The sequence below is a fragment of the Filicampus tigris genome, chromosome 17, assembly GCF_054856515.1.
Source record: "Filicampus tigris isolate MCC_2025a chromosome 17, RoL_Ftig_1.0, whole genome shotgun sequence".
In the NCBI taxonomy this organism is placed as follows: Eukaryota; Metazoa; Chordata; class Actinopteri; order Syngnathiformes; family Syngnathidae; genus Filicampus; species Filicampus tigris.
In genome coordinates, this window is record NC_141233.1 from 8,170,774 (window position 1) to 8,194,222 (window position 23,449).

General features: G+C 41.4%; 1 protein-coding gene across 7 annotated transcripts in view; it reads left to right on the plus strand.

Annotated features, from left to right (window-relative positions):
* LOC147133174 (RNA-binding protein Musashi homolog 2) overlaps window positions 1-23,449 on the plus strand; it is a 243,410-nt gene that overhangs the window by 108,830 nt on the left and 111,131 nt on the right. For all 7 annotated transcript variants that reach the window (XM_086057515.1, XM_086057514.1, XM_086057516.1 and 4 more), the window contains exon 7: window positions 17,338-17,386. In XM_086057515.1, coding sequence (XP_085913641.1) covers window positions 17,338-17,386 — 49 coding nt within the window. The remainder of the gene's footprint in view (window positions 1-17,337; window positions 17,387-23,449) is intronic.

A 23,449-nucleotide genomic window follows, 5' to 3' on the forward strand; every position in this document is an offset into this window, starting at 1 on the left:
GCCGAACCAAATCATTCCACTTTCAAATTGAACCGTCCTTGAATCGTTTCGCACCTAACATTTCGAAAATCGTCTTTTGTGGAGAGATGCACACCCCTACAACTCTCCTATCCTTGTTCCTCTCGAGTGTAGAGTGAAGACGTGTAGCGGAGTAAAATGACACAAAGCTCATGATGTCATCAAAGCGTCACGTTGACACTTGGGGAACATGTTTTCCTTAGTGTTTCATAGTGACCCAATTTTGACACTGTATAAAGACAGATACAGATATAGATTGCATTAGAAAGTCCTTTCGTCATGAACTGACAATTGTGTCGTTGTGAGGACGATCATCTTGTGTCTTGATCGTCTTTGCTCGTCGGCAAAACAGTTATTGGGTTAAGCAGAAGTGCAGATTTTGGGCGACGGATCTGGCGGCCATTAGATATACTTGTTAGAAAGATGTCATTACAATACATGTTATCAGTTGTTTATGTAAACAGTTTTAACAGTACACACAGATCTCACGGCCAGCTGCCACAATTATTTTGCACTACATTGCTCTGGAAGCGCAATCTTTCCGTCTGTGTTTTTGTCTATGGGGCACATCTACAGTATAGGTGTGGGCAGCTTTTCACAGCTGGGAGTGCTTGCAGATCAGCAGAGGATCACAGAGACACAGAGTTTTTACATTATACAAGGCTTGTGTGAGCTCAGGATTTCCTCGCCTTTTGTCATACAGCCCAGTTTGTGGAATAGCAGATCAAAGCTTCACTCAGTCCGCCTCACATAACATCATTTACACATCTGTGAAATCTAAAATCATGGCGGAGACTATGGAACCTCTCCTCCATTCATGAATGGGGAACTTTGACCACAGACAAAGGTTAGGCAGAGAACGGAAATGGTCCTGCTTTTTCTGAGCAGCATTCAGTCGTAGATTATTTGAGCTTTCACAACCGCTCATTAATTCTATTTCTACCTTGCGTATTGGCGATTTGCTTTCTTCTTTGCACATGAGCAAGCTATTCATTAGTTGATCCAGGTTTGATGAATATATTATTCAATGCTAAATTGTCAACGGCAAGTCCACAACTCATGAAATATGTATCTGTTGAAAAATGTTCATGTCGGCAGCTGTTTCATATAGTCACGATGAAGCCGAGACCTCTGTCTATTGCTGCTACTAACTGTCACTCAAGGACAAGCCCTTGTTGATGTTTTTGCCGCCGTTGATTATTGTGTTATTATTTTGTGAAAATAAAAGCTGCGGTGCGCTGTGAAGCATTTTACCTCAGGGTGTATTTTAGTGTCAGGGATAATGTTTATAATTTCACACTGCATTTCGGCTGATAAGAATGTTGAAAAAAATAACTTAAAAAAAATAATTAAATACCAAAACAACAGGTATAGGATGCCATCTGAAATGAAATGATCACATTTTCTGACATAATAGTGCAGGCCAGGACAAGCTGGTTGCTAGATCATCAGTATTCATTTTAGAGCTGGGATTGCTGAAACTGTTGAATGCCCTTGTGGCGTCTGTGGAGAAAAATCAGGAAAGGAGTGTTTTTGTTTTTCTGTTTTTTTGCTCAGCTGATGTAGCTCGACTCAAAGATGAATGACTATGTTCTCTAGGAACTCAGAGTTTGATTTAATTGAGTTGAATTAAACCTAAGCCAGGTAGAAATTGAGACAGAGAGAAAATCTATGCTGTTGATCTATAAGAGCCTTGAGGGCTTCGATTCGGATTACGTAGATTATTTTACTGTCTGGTCACAGTCACACATCAGTCTTATGCCTGGAGTCCTTTTTCCTTATTTGTATAATGTTTAGGTGTAGAGCTGATGACAGGTGACCGCAACTGTCATGTGAAGTTGCTTCCTCAAAATTGGTACAAATGTTATTTGTTTCATCATATTCCGTTATCATTATTTGGTTTAACTTGTGGCTCAACTAAGATGGGGCACCATCAGGACAACCAAATAAATGCCTTATGCCATTCTGTTTTGTAATTATACATATTGCTAGACAAATCCATATCTGGAACTCAGTGAAGACAGTCATCATCAAGTGGGAAAAATTTGTGACGTTGCCAAGAACTGGACATCCCTGGGAAATTGATGAAAATATGAGATGAAAACTGATCACGGAGGCCACCAGAGGCAGACAGCTACAATGAAGGAGCTGCAGGAATTTCTGGCATATATTGGCTGATTATTACATGTGACAACAATCTTCCCTCTGGGCTATGGGGTAGGTCAAATATGAACTAAGGAATAGTTGCATACAACAACTTTTTGTAGGATAAAGTAGCATGCGATTTTTTTTCATTTTTGTACTAATCATAAAAACACAGCAGCATATTGGGCGGGGACAGGCAGTGAGTCTACAAGTTGTGGCCAACACTGCTGTTGTACAGTCGGATGCCGCTAGGTACAAAGTGCCTGGAGTAATTGAAAATGTGCTATATTCTGATGAAACCAAGGTTGAACGTTTTGCACCTGATTTCAAATGGCATGTTGGTTGCAGCAAACATCATTAAAAGAAGACCACACCCACAGTGAAATATGATCGTTGCAGCATCAGGCTTTGGGGCTGTTTTTCTTCAGATGGAATTTGTACTACATTCACAGTGGAGGGAATTATGAACCGTTCCATATACCTATGTTAGTCAGTGTTAGCACAAATCCTTCAGGATCTTGCTGGACAGCAGCAAATTGTCAGGGAAAGCCTACTACAACAACTGAACATTATTTGGGGTGATGCCACCTAATGCCTGGCCAATAGAAAAGTTAATGTCAAGGAAGTATCTTGAAGTAATTCATCTTGATTGTTCCAAGATCGTTTTTATGTAGGGAGGAGCTACAAACAACAAATGGCATGTATTTTGTTTTTACGCTCCAATTGTAAATGTTTACAGGTTGTAAAGGCAACTGCACTTTTGGTGCATTTTTTAGAATTGATCGCTAAGCAGTTCATTTTTAGGGAGTAATGTTGTGGAAGGAGTTTAGAATTACAGTAATCTTTTTTGGGATGAAAATGTGTATTTTTGGAGGGGGTCTCAATTACTTAGGGTTTCTAACCCCCATAAGTAATGGGGCTTTGCTATATCGAACATGGTGGATAAATGGATTAATAACACTAGTCAACACATTTTTACTACATTTTTTAATCCGAGATGATAGTAAACTTCAGATGAATTTTTGCTCTGATTCTGAATTTGCACTCGTTTTTTTGTCATGTTCATGATAATAATAACAATAATAATAATAATTTAATAATAATAATAATAAAGTAATAATTTTGCAATACTGTATAGTGAATTAAGGGTTAGAATCAGCAACAGGTGGAATGTTTAGCTCAACGTCATAGCTATAAATTACAACGCATGGTAAAATTCGTATTGTGCACACTTCTAAAGGTCAAATTTCAAAACCTAAAATGATAACATCTCATAGACCTGTTTTGCCAGAAAAAAGTTTAGACATTTTTTTAAATTGTCATTTGTTTATGCCTATACTGTATGTATCCCTGTTTAAATAAATAAATAAATACGCTGTTTTGATGCTTCTGCCTGCAGATGTACCTGGCTCAACAGCGCCCCAAAACCTAAGGTCGTGTTTGGAACCATTGAAAACCTGAAGTTTTCCCAGAAATTCAACAAATACAAAATAATTAATATCTCAGCCCCTGTAGCAGACAGAAAAATTATTCCAAAATAATTTGAGAGTTTAGACATGTGGGTTTCACACAGACTCGAATTTATTCACCTTTACTGTTACAATCGAAGAGGTAAGAATAAAGTGTCAGTGCAAGAGAAGCACTACATGTAATTTGAAAAAAATCGAGTCGTAATTACCATCCTCTTCTCTGTTACAAAGGCGTCAATATTGTCATTATCTACAAACATATATTTTAACCATATATCACATTCGACTGGTTCTACCGGTTCAAAGTCCAAAATCGCGTTGTCTCTATCACTGCCGTTATTCATTTCAGAGCTCCTGCGATCGACGGCGTCCGCTATTACTGCTCGAAAAAATCCCGGATATCCTCCGCCGACTCCTGACACCGTCACATGTCTATTCCGATGCATTTTATTGGCTAAGAGACCGAAAACGAAATAATAAATAGAAAATGACGTATACGCTCTCCCGGCTTTAAGGGTAGAAAGACGCAACAGCGCTCCCGGCTCTAGTGGTAGACGCGCGGTTATGCGCTCCCGTCTTTAATGGGTTAAGCTACACTGCCCATTTACCCATAAAAAGCACGGCTGGGTAAAGGGGCTTATCTCAATGTGTTGGTCTTTCTGTGCTCTGGTACATTATGCCATATATACACAGAGGCAGGGGCGCGATCTCGCCTTGTCTTTGGTTGTCTGTATTTGTCTTGCTGTCTTTATTGTGCTCCCAGTGTGCTCTTTCTCTCTGTCTCCTCTCTATTTCATCGCTGTTTCAGCCCTTTGCTCTCCTATTACCTCACTTTTCTATTATATTCCCATAACAGGCCTGTCATGTCCTAAGAAATCACCTCTTGTTCTTGACTATTGCAAGATGACACATTGAAATGTTTCAAATGCTATGATTAGCCAGCATTGTTCAAGGGTTCACAGAACAAAGCTGCTTAGGGGCAAAAGATAAATCCATGCTGTATATTTATCTGCTACATTGCAATCCTTCTTGCCATTGTGACAGTAGAAATGATACAAGTGGGGAGCTTTCCTGCCTTATTAATATGAAGTTAAACCATAAGGCAATTGATGCCGCTGTTCTGCGAACTGGGCATCGTTTCTCCCAACCTCTTGATCAAATGAAATATTATGCAGCTAATAATGATTTATGTATATGCCAGTGTTATTTTTGCTTTGGAGTTGGAAAGCATTCTGTGTAAATAATAAAACATATATATATATATATTCGTGGTTCAGTTGACATGCCATGGGACTTTGATTGCAAATCACATTATCGTCATCATAGCATGTGGAAGATTCTGTTTTATTATTACATAGCTTATGTGAGTCCATGAGATCAGGTCCTTAGGTGACGACAATTAACATTAAATTATACGTTAGAGCAAAACCGAGACTATCTGTGTCTTAGTGAATATTTCAATTCATTTCAGTTTTACCCTAACCAAAAACGTTTTCCTTGATGAGTTAATATACATCCATTCATTTCATTAAAACCTAAATAAATAAAAGATCATTTATCCTTATGCTCCATTTCCAGCTGCTGCAGCACCTGCTACTGAGGTAGAAAGAGCACCTAATGTTGTCTGGCTCTGCACATTTGTTTTGGAAATAGCAAACAACCTTCACCACCCAACATTGAACATTTGAAATGACTCTCCCACACACCTCTTATGCTTTGGTTGTACCCTTTTTTTATGATTATTGACAAATTCAAGGGATTTGTGTGCATGATGGAGCCATATTTGAAATAATATGGGTGCAGTTTCTGTGGCATTGATTGAATTCCCCGTATTACAGATTTTTATAATTTTGCTAATCGAATAAGAATAGAGCAAGAGACACGGTGTGAAAAATTACTCAAAAATATGTATTTAACATTTAAAACAAGAATAATGCAAATGCTGTAAATATTATAAATCGGTGTGTTATGGAGAGGAAGAAAGAAGTGATCTCACCAGCCCTCTGCAGCTTCACAATTTATTAACTGCTACATTAATAGTCGAGTCAAGCAAAATGTTGATTTTTTTTTCTTTTCTTTTTTTCATTCCGACAGAAATTGTGAGAAATAATGAAAAAAAATTGCTAAGCTTAAATAACTAAGCTTGTCACGAGCGCGCGCAACTGTGTCGGAAGAGTGTGAGAAGCGTTGAAGTGCTCTTTGAAGTTTAAACAGCAGGAAAATGTTGAGCAAGAATTATGCGGTGATGACAATTCAACAGCTGCAGCTGGGTAGGCGAATGCCAAGTCATAATGTCTCAAAATCAGCTCTCGCAGCCAACTCAAATTGTGCTTGGAAAGATGCAGAGCAACATTGCCAGCAAACTATTTATTGCATCTTAGATTTGTTGAAAAGAAAAGGAATTGCAATTAGAATCGATGCACAGAACATTAATCACAGTCAAGATTGATAAGATCTAAATGGCATCCAGTTACCGCCGGCGCTACGGATAAGTACATCTCGGTAAATGAATACAAAGCGGCTGTAGACGACGTCAACCGACGATACTATTTTTACATTATCAAGTGTCTTTAGTGTGCATGCATGTCCACACGCTTGTGCCTTTATTTGTGCGTTTTCCTGTTTTACGTGTGTGCATGCTCCCAGAGGGAAAACAGGCTGTGTGGGGTGTTATCTGCTTCTGCAGAGGGTGACAGCTAATCACCAGCCCTGACAAACACCAGGAGAGAGAGAGGGAGGGTGGGGGAGAGATGACAAACGAGAGCGAGAGGGGGAGATGGCACCGGGCAGGGCGATTGACATTCGAATTCCACGGAGTAACCGCAGAGTGCCTCGTATCCTGTCATCACGGTGCCCGTGGAAGTTTGAATGCGGCGGTGGACAACCGCAGCGCCTCCAACCTGGCCCTCTGACAACTAATAAACCCCCATCATTGCAGGGCCTCACCAAGACAGAAAGCCACAAAGAAAACAGTGATGAGTTGAATAAATCTGTGTGTTTGCCAAGTCTGTCAGCACCCAGCTTTGATCTGCTATCTGCTGCTCATAAATTCCACAGTCTCGCCCAGGAGAATGGCTGGGTGTCTGTTACGCAAGCCAGCTTACACAGTGTTACCTTGTCAGGTGAACATAGACTCTGGACTGATTTTTCCGGTAACCCTACTACGCGTTCAGTCTGTTTGTATGACGTGTGCCTTGCAGATGGGCTGCGTTCTTGCGAGCTGTGTGTTGACATAGAGATCAGAGGGACGGGGAAGATGAGTGTCGCTGTCATAAAATGGAGGCAGGAAGTCAGGAGATAAGGCAAGACAATTTTAGTCGCACTGCTGAGAGCGAGTGTCATTGTAGAGTACGGGGAGGAACGGAGTTTTCCCGCGCAAACGTGTATAACCATGCTTATGGGATCGGCGCTAAGTGCTCTGTACAATCGCTTAATACTGTAGTTGGTTAATGGACATTAATGACTGCTCAGTTTGATTAACAATAGCCAGACTGAAATGTCAGTCTTCTCCTGGTGGTCCATTGGCTTCTGGCCTCCATATGGTTTCCGGGCTCCCTCCCAGAGCCAGTGTGGGTGGCATTATTCGGACCAACTGGCGTCTGTCTGGGTAGCCGTGATGGGTGTCATGCTGCGGGCCTCCACACGGAGCGACCCTCATCTGCTCACACTGTCACACCTCTCACCACTTTGCTCTCTCTATCTGACCCTGTCACCAAGGCGCAGAGTGACAGATTCAGCGAGAGTGAAATCGCACCAGGAAGTGAAAGAGCGGTTGGCGGAGCTTTTCAGATGCAGACACTGCTGAAATCCCTTCTAAATAAAATCAAAGATAACTGTCAGCTGCGTTTACTGTGCACGCTGCTTGAGTGAATGCAAATAGCGCTATCAGTGAACAAGTCAGAGGTCCAATGCAATTCCAGAATTGAAGTTGTCATCCATTTCTTTAAGCATAAGTGCTAGCCATGTGTTAAACAGTCCCACCGTTCTAACGCCGTACAAGGCAGATCTGATTGCACAATCAAACCGTGTTTCCTGGTGGGGTTTGGAAATAGACATTTTGTAATCTAATATCTTATCCACAGATGGTTTGTGGCGGTTTGGTATGGGTGGCCACGTATCATCTACGTTTGAGTGCATGCACATCTACATCTGTGTTCTCGCTTGGTGTTGGGCGCTAATGACTGTTGGCATTTGGCCGCTATCAGTAGATTGTTAATTAGTATTGAGAGGTTTGGAGGAGATGCACAGATTCCCTTCTATCTGCGAAACAGATGCGAGTTTGATCCGCTAACCCCACTCACAAGTCTATCCGCTATTTGTTGTAAGTTTGTTTTGCTTGTTGGTGCAGAATTTATTAAATCAAATAAAATTCAGCGCCACACATGAACCTGTACAGCAATGTGGTTACAACAACCTCTGTATGCAACCTATACAACCTCTTTGGTTGACATATTTGCTCAAACATTGGTGTTGTATTGATTGAACCTATTTAACGACGCTAATGGATGTAACAAAGGTCAAATATGGGGAAAATTGTTCAATTAGTCAATGTTTTTGTTTTCCTTCATGATATTGGAGAATATGTATGCTGAAATCCTGTTTTGTTGCCAGTCATGAGCAGATTAACACTGCCTGGATGTGTTGTACTCGAGCTCACATGCCCGTAGCTGATTTTAGGTTATTCTTTTTTTACTACAAACAGATCGAGGCTAAATCAACAGCACATATGCTGGTTGCAGTCATGTAGTGCAGTCCTTTCCCCTTCAATTGTATCAGGACATTATTTTGAGGTAATATTAACTTTTCTTGTCCGTTCGGATTCATTAATATGCCAACGCCTAATCGGTACACAATGGCAGTTGGATCGCGTCTCTGAATGCGAAAATAAGAGCATTTCAAAATCACAGTTACCTTTAATATGAAAAGTAATGAACTGATAGGGGTAATTAGATGGAGGAGAGATGTTAATCTGCTCCCTGACTCCTGTCTTGGTGTCCTTGAGCAAGAGGTGCAGCACTGTCTGCCTTTTCACTCTGACATCTCTCCCGTCACGTCTGCCTGCGTCTGGTACTATGCAACACAAGTGGCCGTATATACAGAAGAGTGTACGTTGAACTTCCCCTCGAGGAAATTAAAAATAGTAGGAATGAATAAATAGGTAATGGGGGATGTGATGTACTGTCTACACCACGTCCACAAATGAAACAGCCCTTTGATGTATTGGGAATTCTTTTGTCGAATCGTAACTGAAGGCAAGATGTGACAGCCATATTTTGTAGCATCGCAGAGCAACAGTGAAAATAAAGTTGGGCAGTTTACAATATCCTTTTAAATGTCCCCGGTAATGAATTTTCTTTGTGAATCCTACAGCATAGAAAAAGAAGAAAGAAAGAATGAAATACAATTAGAATGATTTCCATATATTCAAAGCCAACCTTTTACAAATCTCTACAAACTCAGAGACAGAGAGCTAAAATATTCCTCTTGCACTAATGTCAGATCCTTTGTCTATTCAGTTAATTGTAGAATAGATGTCCTGATGGAATTGCTCTGTGACCTTTTAGTATTTTTATTTCCTCAGCCCGTATATTTGCTAAGTGATGGTATTCTGGCTGATTAGCGCACCATAGTCCTCCAGATACACACATGGATACACACACTATTACCAAACACAATGTATTCACTCCCAGAACCCTACTGCCATTGTTCTGCTTTATAACACTGGGAAAGGAGCATCAGTCAAGTATATTAGCTGGATCCTATTACTGTCACCAGATTGCCTCTCTGAGCCATCTTAAAGAGCCCCCAGACAAAACTTCCTGTCATGTTAATCCAAGCTTTAATAAATAGAGGGATGTGTAACCATATTCAAATAGGGCCTCCCATATTTGTGCTGACAAAGAAAGGCAGGCTATCACCAAATAACAGATGAAAGTGTTTTGCATGAAGAGATGAAAAGTTTTCTATCAGCGCTCATTCTTTTCAAATCTTAGGAGAAATGACAAATTATTGAAATGTCCTTCAAGCTTGAGCCCAATCTAAGTCAAGCGCGAGGTATTAGCAATGGTGGCCACCGTGCGTGAAAAAAAATCCATTTTTGTTCAACGAGCGGATCATTTGATCCCTGGTGTTCACCTGTTGATTCTCTAAGTACATCATATAAACCTTGACTCCAAGAATACAGCTGCCGGTGAGTAGCTTCATGAATACAGTGCGATAACTAACTCTTACCTCGAGATGGTGGATCAAAGCCAGCTGCAAAAGGCAAAATAGAAGCCCATCACATTTCTGTTCTCAAGTACTCTCAGCGCTTACGGAGAAAGCTGGAGCCACCCCCTTGATTCAAGGCCACATTTAGATTCAGAACTTTCAATAGAAAAAAAAAAAAAGAGCAAAACACTCCGAGTTGCATGCTCTCTTCCAGACTTGTTTAACTTCCAGCTAATTGTTCCTTTCCGCAGAAGAAAAAAAGTCAAGGTTTTTCCACAATGAGCTGTCACTGTTGTGCTTTTTACAATAAATCACGTAGAGGAAAAGGCCTCTTAATACTATTGTTACCCTGTTATTGGTGTTTATCTTTTATATCGTCGTATATTTTGACTGACGTTTATTTGTTATAAAAATGACATAAAAAAAAACGAATGCTAGTTGAGATAGAATCAACTGCAATCTGCTCGTTGCAGCAAAGTCGGGCACTCCATTTTGCCTCAATTACTTCAAGACAAGATGAATCTACTATTAATTCCACACGATTATCAGAATTCTCAGTCATTGATTAATCAACAAATTGGTTATTATCTACATCCCAACTAGTTACTATAGCGAACACATGGATAGATGCAAATGTATTGTTCAGTAACTAAAGGCGACCTTTGACATTACCTTCATTGCCTTTTCTACACTAACTAGAAATCAAGTTTTTCTCTCCTGCTTATGTAGACAAGCATAGACAAACAACCGTTGGCACTCACGTTCACACCTAGGGACAATTTTCAATCCTCAGTGACACACAAGCACAGGGAGAACATGCAAACTCCACACGGGAATGCTGGATCCTGGATTCAAACCCCCAACCTGTACATCAAAGCCTTTTGTTATTAGCCCAAAAAGCGAGAATAATTGACTAAAATGTCAGGTGTACGTGTCCAGAAAGTAGTTCTATTCTCGCCCTCAAAGGCAGTAAAATAAATAATGGATTCCCCAACACCTTTGTGGCTATTTGCAGTGTAAGCCTTTGTGTCCTTTGCAACCTTTTGTTTAACCTCATTTCACTATTTAAAGTAACACCCCTTTCAAGTATCCATTGCTTCCAACTGACTGTATTTTTACACAGTGTCCCTGAACATATCATTGTATCTTTTGACCCTTACGCATTTTGGCCTGTGGCTATTTTTACATGAGCAAAGAGGAATAAAAAAAGGTGCATCATTCTCTACAATCTATTGCGGGCGTGTGCATGCGTGTGTGTGCTTGTGTGCGCGTGGGTGTGCATGTAAGAAAAATCAGATTGGCTTTGCAGGGAGGAAGAAAATCATTTTAAATAGGTCCTCTGTGTTAAACTGTTTGCTCTGGGGCTTAAGGATTGCTCACCTCTCCAAATACTATTTTAGCTTGAAAGCAAAATATTTCCCTGGCTGAGCTTTCACATGGGAGAATGAGGGAAAGCCCCGGCACTGTAGTTTCATGGTGGTGGCTTGCAGGCATACTCTATTCTGACAGAAAGAGGAGGCACTCTGTAAGAGAGTGGCAGAGAGGAAAAGGGCCCTATTAATAAAATGACTCCATAATGGGTAGTTCCTGCAGCTTGGCAAAGGAAGACAAGAAGATTGATGGACAAGGCCATGGCTAACATCCTCAAACATACGGAGTTCAAGTATGAGGATATGACTGTGGAAGGCCAAACGTGGGACCGAGCACCACACCATACGGGGGTCCCACTCATTCAGGAAGGCATGACCTTCAAATTGATGTCCAGATTTCTATTAAAGGGTCAGAGGTAGTTTCAAACAAGTGTGCTTCACATACGAGCCAAATCACAAAGTGTACCTCGGACACGACTGCGTTTCATTGCATCTTAGAGGTTTAGCCATGTTTCATACATGCTTTGTAGCATTTTCCGATTAAATCACCCATTTTGAAAAGTACAAAAACTATGGCAATAAACATGATACACCAGAGTAAGAAAATATAAACATGATTCCCTGGAGGATAAGAAAAGATGTTGTATGCGTAATTGGGATTACTTCAGGGATCAAGCACCCATAAAATTATATTTTTCAGAAAAAGAAAAGAAAGTGTGTGGGGACTGATTTCAACTGTATTTTACATTTCTGAAGGGTGTCTTATAATGAAATAATATTTTACCAAAACAATGTTACGGCCTCTCCTTAAAAATGTAAAATCCTCCTAGAGGCATCTTCCTTTCATAACATTTCTTTTATAGCAGTACATTGCTGAATGTGCCCTCAGCATGACTGCCTTTTTAATTGTGCATTGGCTGGTCTGTGAGCTGCACAGCGCCTCTGTGCTTGGATCTGCAGAAGCTCTCCGCAAGAACATCACTTTGTATCACCATAGTGACCTCCTTGGATTCGGAGCAGGGGACCTCATAAATATGTAATTGTGACACATTGAGAAATTGTCTTCCTCAAGTGTTTCTCTCAAGCCGTTTTGTTAATGTCAACATGAAGGAAACTTGTTTGAATAAGTGTTGGCATTCAGCCCACGGTGTATATAATTATCGTCACATGACTACTGGAAAACATGTTTTTTTTTTTTTTTTTACAGTTGTCATTTAAGCAGTAACAAACACAAATATATTACATACTGACCCAGTAATACGATTTTTAATGGCCTAGTATTCAGTGTTTTAAAATGTAGCTCCGCAAGATAACGCTAACACCGAAGCAGAGATGACGTACTGTATCTTTTCATATTCGGTGTGGCATTTTTGAAAATTGCAAACACCCATACATCTAATTCAAACTCCTGTTAAAGACACATTTTAGCTGTCTGGGGAAACTATCAAATCAAATCCAAATTGCGTCGAGGAGCTACTGAGACTGCCAAGTGGTTCATCCAGATGGAACGAGCCAAGCGGCATTGAGATGGGTGGGAGGAGTCAGCCGCAATGCTCATGCCGGTGGCCTTGCAAATAGATTGGGAGCTGGAAATATCAGTTTCCATACCCGATAACAAGACAGCTGGTCAGATCACTGCTAATAGCGCCCCTGTAGAAAGTCGTGACGATTGTAGGTTTGCAGAAAGAGGAAGGCTCATCTCCAGTGTGAACATCCGCTAGCCGAATGCAATTGATGCTGAGAGGGAACTGATCAGCACAGGACCTTCTAATTCCTTAACTAACCAGTATATTTGTCTGTAGCATGGGTTCCTTGTTGCATGACCAAACCAAAAGCCATCCATAGGCTAACAATTAGGACCCACCCCCACCGTCCCCGAAATGTGTAATTACAAGAGCTGAAAGGAAGCAAAAATGTTGCCCTGTACTTTTTGTTAAACCACCACTTGTAAAAGCACTCAAGCGTGGATGCAGCTCTGCGCAATTCAACATCCTCTGACAATGATACAGACCCCCCTCTACAAAAGAACAATTGAAAGGGTTGTTACAAATTTGTCCATTGTCACTGGGCTGCTATCATTTCTCTCTTAATTGTCATCACTGAAATAGAATATGAGATGATCTACTCTGCAAAGGGAGTGTTGATGAAGGGGCAATGCCAGCTGAGCTCTCTCCTTGACCATGACCCTTATTTGTCATAATGGTAATGATCCTAATGATGTGATACTTCATTGAGCTCTATAGGGAGTTTTGAAACCCCCTTTAATCCCGCCCACCCCTCCCACTTTGAAATGCTATGGTGCAGCAAAATCCCAAGAGAATCTGGGGAATCACTCTCCTGCTCAATGACTACCAAGGAAGATGGATGTTTGACAGTTGACAAGGAGGCTTAAAAGTGTTTCTTCCAATTTGCGATTGATTACTTTGCAACATGGTATTATACTGGATGAGGGGTCAAGGCGTATGTAGATATATCTTTTTTTTTTTTTTTTTTGCAAATGCATTTTAAATTGGGAATATTTTGACATCAAATTAAGAAGGAAAATTAATGACACCGGGTTGGTATCAGTTGTCATTGACTGTGTTCCAAAACTAACAGCACAGCTCTCTGTGACGTGGTGGTTAAAAATGTCAACACAACAGCCCTAGGTCACCGTACTACGTGGTTATGACCCGACTTTATTTGGCGTCAGATATCACCCATATCAGTGTCACCCCAAATTGCAGAAAAGCTCCTCTGCTAGCTTTGCCGACATGAGTTGAATGCAAATGTGTCTCTGACACCTATCTAAATCGCTGTCATAATTCATTTCCACAGCTCTTAAATCTCCCCCTGTCACCTGGCAGGTCTGCTGTTTTCCAATCCAAACATAGCACATTAGCCCTTATTGATGCCTTTGTCCTTTGATGCATGATTCATCACTCACAGAACTTTGACTTTTGACCAAATGTATTTGTCTTGGTATAGATTTATTTTATAAAGTAAAAAAGAAAGAAAATACAAAAGTCAAGTTTTTAGTCATTTTTTGAACTAGTACCAGAATATCTAAAGGCAAACTTGGTAGGCTGAGTCAAGAACCACTAAAACCAAACCAACCAGTTTCTCAAGTGAACAAAATTATACTGTTGGGACAGCAAATATGGGACATTGGTATGAGCAAACAATTGATTCACAGACACATAAACAGACGTAAGACACAGATGGGAATGAAACACATAAAAGGCACGCAAAATGCCAGACTCCTGAGGAATGGGATTGGTGAAACACATTATCAGGCAACAGGGACAATTCACGGAGGGGGGAAAAAGCTTTTAAAAACAGAAAGTAGGTGGATTTCATATCACCCAGATTTCAGCATGACATCATCAAATTTAACATCTAATCTTAATCTCCTTTTATATGCAGTGGACCAAGGGGTTTTCAGCAACAAACCATTGGCCAGACACTGAAAAAGCCCTTTTGAACTTCAACTAAAAGTGCAGTTTTGATTCTTAAATTACATATTTATATCGAAGTTGGAGGCACACTGTGGGACAGTCGAAACTCCTTACTTAAAATCAATCACTCCCCTTTCTGAATATGTATGTCCAGCATTCGATTCCTCACAAATGTGCTGAAAATTACATGAAACTTCAAGGAGCCAAATCAGTCAATGTGTCATGTCTTCTCTTCACCCGTTGACCTTGTTTGGATGTGCTATTTGCTGCAGGTTTAGTTAAAGAGCTGCCTGGCCTCCTTAAGTGGTAATGGATGGTTCGAGTGCATATCCCAGTGCGAAATAGACTTTTGCTCTTTTCTTCATTGTCACAAAAGGCCAGCCACTTCGCTGGACTTCCCTTTCCCCTTTTACATAGTGATAAGACAGCCATTATCCTTTGAACCTTTCTTTTCACCAAGCCAGGAGAAAAGGAAAGAGTGAAAGCAAAGGAGGAGGAGGATAGAGAAAGATTTCTTCCCTGAGGTGAGCCTGGCGTCACCTCTGTGTGGCGGGCTTTTTTGTGAGCAGTGAAGAGGTCCTTAACCTTCTATCAGATGGAGGCACACAGTTGTGTTCTGCTTGAATAACTACATTGAAAAGCCCTCAAGCACTGGAGATGGTTCTATAGAGTCTGCTGGTGCTGGCGAGAGCGAACGGGAGAGCCCGACCGAGAGTGACAGAGAGAGAGGCTAGAGTTTGACCCTCACATGATGTGCACATTCTCTGTTAAAATGCCCATCAGTGCTTCACTATGAATCAGTGTTCCTTGTATGACAGGATGGTTCTCCTCTAATAATGTCACAGCATCATACATTTATATAATACACTTCCTTCAACAGATCTCACTTCAGCTTTCCGCCGTGGGCTCTCAATGGTGTCAATAGTATCCGTAGCAGCAATAGTGGAAGGCTGACTTCTATCAAGGCTGCCGGGTTGTTGATAGCGTGAGATTGTTACATAATTCAAGCAGCCAGGCAGATTTCGCCGCAATGATGTAGTAAATTCAGTACATTATACAAAGTCAAATAAAGTTGATTAACCGGCTCTTCCGTCTCTCACAATTTATGATATAATGTTAAAATTTATCGGGTGTTCAGGAGTGAAAAATACACACCTCTTATTTTCTCACATTTAATTTAATGGCAGCGCTCTCACTGGATTGGTACTCCGAAAAATGTTTTCCTTCATAGCAAAAGTGTCTCTTTTTTCTTCATTGTCCTTTCACATAAAGGCAATGAAGTCGCAAAGCCCCAAACTACAAGCTGAAGTTATCACACTTTCTCTCGCTGTAATGTGATTTCTGGTAGATAACATGAGGCAAAAGTTAGGACAGATGATATTATCTCTTGTCACTTGATAAAGCTGTTGCTGCTGGTATTATTGCTTACTACTAACATTTTATGTTGTCCCATCATATAATAATTAGGTCGCGTATTTCTCACAGGTAGCAAAACTCGAAAGTTTGCTGTAAATCCCCATAAGAGCCCCTCCTCTTCCCCACTCCCTGCTTATCAATGCTTTTCTATCCCTATCTGCTGTGACCAAATACAAGAAGTGAATACTGCAATGATGTGATTGCAGATGTTAATATTTAGATGTCATTTATGTGTTAGCCCCCTTCTCCAAATGAGATTTAGCATCACATTGTACTATTTGCAGAGGCGCACGCACAACTAAAAAGTCCCAAAGAGCCGCATGTGGTTGGTGAGCTGTGCAGAAAACCACCAGGTTCCCCACGCCGTGCCAGCATCTTGCCTGGCAACGTCAACATCTGTGCCAAATGTGCAGCGGGAGTGTGGCAAGAGCAGTGTGCCAATGCGAGTCTGCCTGGCTGCCAGGGACGACTTTTTATCCAATCAGACAGTTCTGCTTGACTGAGACCCCTATTCTTGTCTCGTCCCATCTTCTCCCAAAGCTTTTCCACCCTCCCATGAAAAACACAGAAACAGGCTTGTTGCGCACGCATTTCCCCCGCACGGCATAAAGCCTTGGAGGTACATCGTTACACTTACCTAGAAACCATAACCAGGAAGCGAGTGGTGCAGTGTTCCCGCTTTTTTTTTTTTTCTGCCTGTCTGCCGCTGTTCCCTGGCTCTCTGTCCTTTTTATTTCTCTCCCGAAGACAAAATTACAGAGTGAATGAGCATGCCTCGCTCTGTTTTTAAAGCAGTTCTTCAAAGATATAAAAATCACAGGTTGTCTGTGGATAGGAGATGCGTGAAGGAAAAATGCAGCCTGACTATCTGTGTGTGGCTTTATTGGACATGATGAGGGATGATATTATGGTGGATGCTCCTGCTGGCGCGCCTGTGAGATGAGGACGGATGGCCATTTGTCTCACTTTTGCTTAGTGTAATGCATTTATCCGTCTCCTTCCCCAAGAATGGACATCGGTGTTCATCAAACAAATTGTCCAAACAGTTCTCCATTTTCCTCAGTGCTTGTCATTATTGTCATTTTCTGCCACTCTTCACTCACATATCTGTGCGGCAGAATCAAAAGGGGAAACGGTATCTGGTATGACAATGCTGCGGTGGTTATTTTTCGTATTATCCGGCATTAATTAAATGGAATGAATTGATCAGAAGATGACATGAAGATGGAAAAAAAAACGTACTAAAAAGGCTTCATCTCTCCTCTCTTTCAGGTTGATGATGCCATGCTTATGTTTGATAAGACTACGAACAGACATAGAGGTGAGTACACAGTAAACTGCCAAAGCCAAGATTTGATGTCCTTTCCCTGTGTGATAACACAAACAGTTCCATTTCACATGATATTAGGTGTCTCATCTGTTGAACAATGAGAGCGTGTCAAACTGATCAATAAGTTGCGACGGTGTTTCGAATGTTTCAGAATTAGCTTGTGTGTACGTGCGCAGGTCACGGTGTCTGCGTGTTTCAGAGATGTGCTTAAAGGGTGTGAGATTGTGAGATGGTGGGTGCTGTGCAGTCAGATAACAGTGTCAGATAACGCCCAGGAGAAGCACTGACTTTATCGCACGCTCATCGCCATCTTATCTTTAGATGAGGGAACATTTCTCTCTCAAGCAGAGGACTTTCCAAAGACAGGTTTCCTCCTTGCGCCGTAAGCCAGCACTGTGTGTTTAAGCCAAACAGCGCACTCAAAGGCTGGATTTAACCACTGGTTACCACACATAGGGCTGGTGTTTATCTGGGCTGCTTCTATTGGCTGTTAAAGGAACTTGAAAGTAACAGTGGGCCTCGCTCTGTTGGTGTGTCTGTCACTTTCTGTCCTCTCCCTCTCGATCATTTTGTCTGTGAGTAGTCAACAGGCACCGACAGGTATTTCCACAAGAGAAGGATGCAGGCTTTTGTGTCACATCATTCAGTTTTCTTGTTAGTTCGTCACTCCTTCATACTGAACTGGGCCATAGTGAGGAAAGTATTAGTCTACAGAGACGCATCCTCGCCGCCTTTAAATGCACTACATTTGTTCATTAAACACTTGCTCAGTTGATCGATAGGGGCAGCAGTAGTAACTTCGGAACTGGAAGGTTGACGGTATGGTTGACGGCATGCACTCAACAAGATTGTGATGGTAACGTCATAGCAGCAACCGGATGTAGCAGTAATGTGATATGCAGAGGTGGGTATTTTACTCAATTTTGCTCTTCCGTCATTAGTCATCAGTCAGAGGCCATGGTACCCGTCCGTCATTCGTCAGTCTGTTATTTTTCGTGACGAACTGAATTGTAACCGTCAGTCCGTCAGTTAGTGTGTCAGAAGTCCGTTTGTCCGTCAGTCATTCACCCCAAAAAATGTCTGAAAAGCAGGCTTTTGCCAGTGACGTACTGACTGATGCAGTTAGTGACGATTACGCGGACGGATGAAAACTCACTCCCGTCATTCGTCAATGGTCAGCATAACGGGCATCCGTCAGTAACGGTCTGCCGATCGAATGCCCACCTCTGGTGTAAACAAAGCAATACGTTGAGCATGTTTTATTCTTTCCTCTCATTATGTTACCATTTACATTTTATTACCAAAAGATAAAACGCTGAATCTTGTGTTCTCAATGTTGTTCAATGCTGCTAAGATGAGACAATGCTATTAAACCCATTAAGGCCAAAAGCACCTGGCTCAACAGCTCCCCAAAACCTAAGGTCGTGTTTGGGATTACCCTTGAAAACCTGAAGTGTTCCCAGAAATTCTACACCTACAAAATAATTCATATCTTAGCCTCTGTAGCAGACAGAAACATAATTCCAAAAGAATTTGAGAGCATATTATACATGTTATACATGTGGCTTTCACACAGACCCGAGTTTATTCATCTTTACTGTTTCAATCGAAGAGGTAAAAATAAACTCTCAGTGCAAGAGAAGCACTATTTTTATTGTGAAAAAATCGAGTGGTAACTACAATCCTCTATTCTCTTACAAAGACGTCGATGTTGTCATTGTTTACAAACATATATCTTAACCATGTTAACCATATGTCACGTTCGACTGGTTCAAAGTCCACAATCGCGTCATCCATATCACTAGCGTTACTCATTTAAGAGCTCCGCAGGGTCCGCCATTATCACTCGAAATAATTCTGGAACATCCTCCGCGGGCTTACGACACCTTCACGTATATATTATGATGCATTTCATTGGTTAAGAGACCGAGAATGAAATAATGAATAGAAAAAATAGAAAGTGACGTGTACGCTCTTCCGGCTTTAAGGGTAGAAAGACGCAACAGCGCTCCCGGCTCTAGAGGTAGAAACGCGGTTATGCGCTCCCATCCTTAATGGGTGAAATCATTGTACTGCAGTGTCGCTTATTGGGGACAATATAGACTGCAGCTCACCTGGGACCATTGGCCTCCCAACTCCATGCACCTTGCAGGTGGAAATGGAAACCTGACCTCTGTTCACCAATCTGTACCGAAAAAACAATAGTGATTGAAATGTGGCTTTTGACAATTGAAAGTTGAACATTACCCAACAATGCTCTTTGCTGTCTTGATACAGGGCTGTAGTGTGCATTACAGTCTCTCACACGCCTTCCTCCTCTGTGTCTGTGTGTGGGTGTGTGTGCGAGTGGGGGTGGTTGTGTGTGTGTTTGCTGTGCAGACAAACTCTTTGAGCCTGGTAAACAGTTTCCAAGTGTGGAACATGTGAACTATAGTGGAAGTGATCTATAGCTTTGAGGGGATTTTGATCTGTTATGACAGGACCCAGTGTGGGGTCTTTGAGATGAAGGCGTTTTTCTCCCTCTTCTTCCCTGTCTGCTGCATAGACAGCCTTTACTGAGAGAGTACGGACACTCTGCTCTGGGACTCGGTAGACGTTTGCCTTGGGGCAGCAAAATGCCCTTCAAATGAAGACAATGACAGAGAAAAACCCCTCCTTGGTGTTTTTTTTTTTTTTGTGATGACAACAGCCGTATTTATATTGAGTGTGACAATGAGGCAGGAGGCAGGTGCAGTTAGTTTCTTCGCTCACTGGTTCTCTTAATAGCATTTTGATATTTTGTTCCAGTGGGAATTTGAAACAGTCGACATTTACCGCTTTTATCTTGAGACAACAGGTCTCCAAGATGAAACGCATTGAATATTACAGACCCATAAGAAAATTTCAATAATTCATCAGTGCCACTGGTGTGGTTGTGTAATATTAATGACTCAACTGCTCCATGACCACAAAGGAAAGGGCATTAAATATATTATAAGTGAAACTAGTGCCTTGGTCCACTGACTGCATAGCTAGCTGCCTGCAGTCCAAATCAATTTCCCACCTGTGTAGATTTTTATCCTACAGATTGAGTCATGAAAAAATAATTCCAGGTTTTGCTGTAGTATGTGAATAAAAATATCAGAAATAGCTCTGAATCCATTATGCTGATATACAACTTCCTACAGTTCACAATGCAACTTTTTGTACATATAATTCTAAATACAACAATGCATTTTTCTCAGAAGTTGTCATTATCATAACTTTTGAAATTGTAATAGTAATAATACATTATTGCCTAAAAACTGTCAGCGCAAACCAACCCCTACAAAGGTTGTGAAAAAAATGTGATTGCTTATTACTGTCTGACGTTGAGTTTAATGTGGTGGAGTCAAGGTGGGAAGAAGATGCATGATTGACACCTGATTGTAAGTGTGATTTCTGTTCTGAATTGGATAGAGGACAAACGTCACGCTCCAATAGTAGCAGCATTGTCCTTCAGACGGTCCCCGTGAGGCCGAACCAACGAATGCCAGAGACATTCTCTACATTTCCCATTTTCCATTTTTTTTTTTTGCTCTCTTTCATTCACTATCTCCTGCAGTCTTTTTCCTCTTTTGCCCCACACCCTGCACGACTTCACCACCTCTCGTCTTTCTCCCGCCATGTCTCCTGCTTAGAGGACAATCGCCATAAGCAAAGCCCCCAACAAAGGCGCGTGTAGAGCACCATCTCCTTGGCATTTAAAGGAGTAGAATACTGCCGATTGTGTTGGAAATTGAACTCTCCAAAGCCGCTCTTGCCTCAGCAGCCGTTCATTGTGGACGACTTCAATGCCTTCGGTGAGCAGCTTGGACCGTCCAGGGGTTGATGCCAGAGGGCACCTATTGTTCCATGTTTTACCGCAGTACCCCCATTGCTCTGCCTCCATTCCACCTTCTCTTTTCTCCTGAAACTCATTTTGTAGCAAGATATAAAGTAGGGATGTGTACATTCATGCATTCTGTACAGTTTTTTTTTGTATGTTTCAATGCCAGACTCATAGGACAGTAAGAGAGTGCAAGTGCAGCAGATCCAAGAGTATTTTGTGTGTATGTAGCTGACAGAGACAACATAAAAATATATGGACAAATGTATTGGGACTAGTTACTAGACACACATGAGATTAAAAAAAAATAAAAGAAAATTAATTTAAAAGGGGAAAGTCAACCTAAACATCTTTTTTTCAAGAATATTTTCGATGCAAGCCCACTAGTTGAAACATGGCATTCAGATAAATATTGCGTATGTGCAATAAGAGTTAATCCACTCGTTTTTAGCCATCTCTAGGGGTGGCCATTTTGTCACTTCTGTCGACTGAAAATGACATCACAACTAACCAGGGCTGAGGTAACAACCAGTCACGGCTGACCTGTTTTCTGAAGCTGAGCCGCGATTGGTTGTTACCTGAGCCCTGAGTAGTTGTGATGTCATTTTCAATCGACAGAAATGACAAAATGGCCGCCCCCTTAGATGGCTAAAAACGGGTGTATTTTGCTGCTTAACTCATATTCCAGAAACGCAATATTAATCAGAATGCCGTGTTTCAACTAGTGGGCCTGCTGGGAACATATTCTTGAAAAAAATATGTTGGGGTTGATTTCCACTTCAAGTATGACTCTTTCTGAAGCTTGATCTTAGAGAAGTCTTGGCTCACAATCTCTATCATATATTGTCTAGTTTATTCCAAAGGTGGTTTATGGGGTTGAAACAAACAAACTCATCTCAGCACGGACATTACGTTTTTCTGTAAGACACGGTTTTACAGGAACACAGAAGGGCTTTCTCCAAACTATTCTCACAAGACTAAGAGGTCTGTCTCCATGAACGATGCAAAGCGGACCAGAGGAGAAGAAACAGAGCAAGTACGACTTACATCCCTGAATTTGTGAACGCTCCAAACTCATTTATGTCAGCAGCATAGGAGCATTTCGGCTAACCGTTTGTGAACAGAGATGGAAATCGCGACGTCGACAAGACCCAGTCTATTTGCTGTAAGTGCAGGAAAAAAAACTCCCCAAGTCATTTCGATCATGTTAATGCACCTTCAAAAACGTATCCCGAAATTAGTTTAAGTGGGACACTGAATATACTAATGGCGACGTCTAATCCAACAAATGTATTTATTACATCAACAATATTAATAAATTAATACATAATCTTAATGAATACTAGATCTATTAGATATAGATTTCATGAATGTATTGTTATTATAATATATTTATATTATATTTATAATGCGTTATATTAATCTAAGAAATCAATAGTGTATCAAAATAGGGGTCCAAAACAGAAAATGTAATCTTCACGGGTGTGTTTTGATGGAATACAGCAACGTGGCTGGGATCCGCTGGTCTTGCCACATAGGGACAGGGGTGGATGGTACCGGTGGGTGTGAGCCCTGCAGCACATGGATACCTCTCTGCATCCACCTCTATTTGACCTGCTCCTGAAGGTGAATAATTCTCTGGTGGCAGGTGGAACTCCAGACATGGGGATCAGCAGCCAGGGATTTGAGTGCTGTAGGTATGATTTTACACTGCTTAAGGAGGGGTTTGAAGTTACCCATGTAGCGCAAGCATGTTTGTGGACATTGAAAAGCTGGGCCACAGATAGACTTGATGACATCATAGAAAGCTTGGAAGTTGATTGTGTTCACTTGTTGCTGTATCTCGCTGTCTTTCTATGTCCAACAGTCATTTTCAATGGCTATGTGGGTGCGCTGGATTTCAGCCCAGGTGTTGGTGAAGCGGATCCCTCAATCCTGTCGGTTTGGCGGACAATGATTTAAGCAAGGAGCTGACAATTTTTAGAGCGGGTGTGTTGCCAGGAGATCTTGAATTTGTTGAAAGTAGGTTGTTTGTTCATTGTGTTCCTCCCCGAGGTGTGTTTCCTTCCTTGGCTCTGCTCACCATCTCCCACCAGCTACAGTATTTGCCTATGGGCTGGGACAGTGGTTGAGAGGACGCAGGGCATGTCCTCTCACCTTTGGGCCTGCACCCTTTCTCTCTAGGTCCCACTGCTGTTACGAAATCT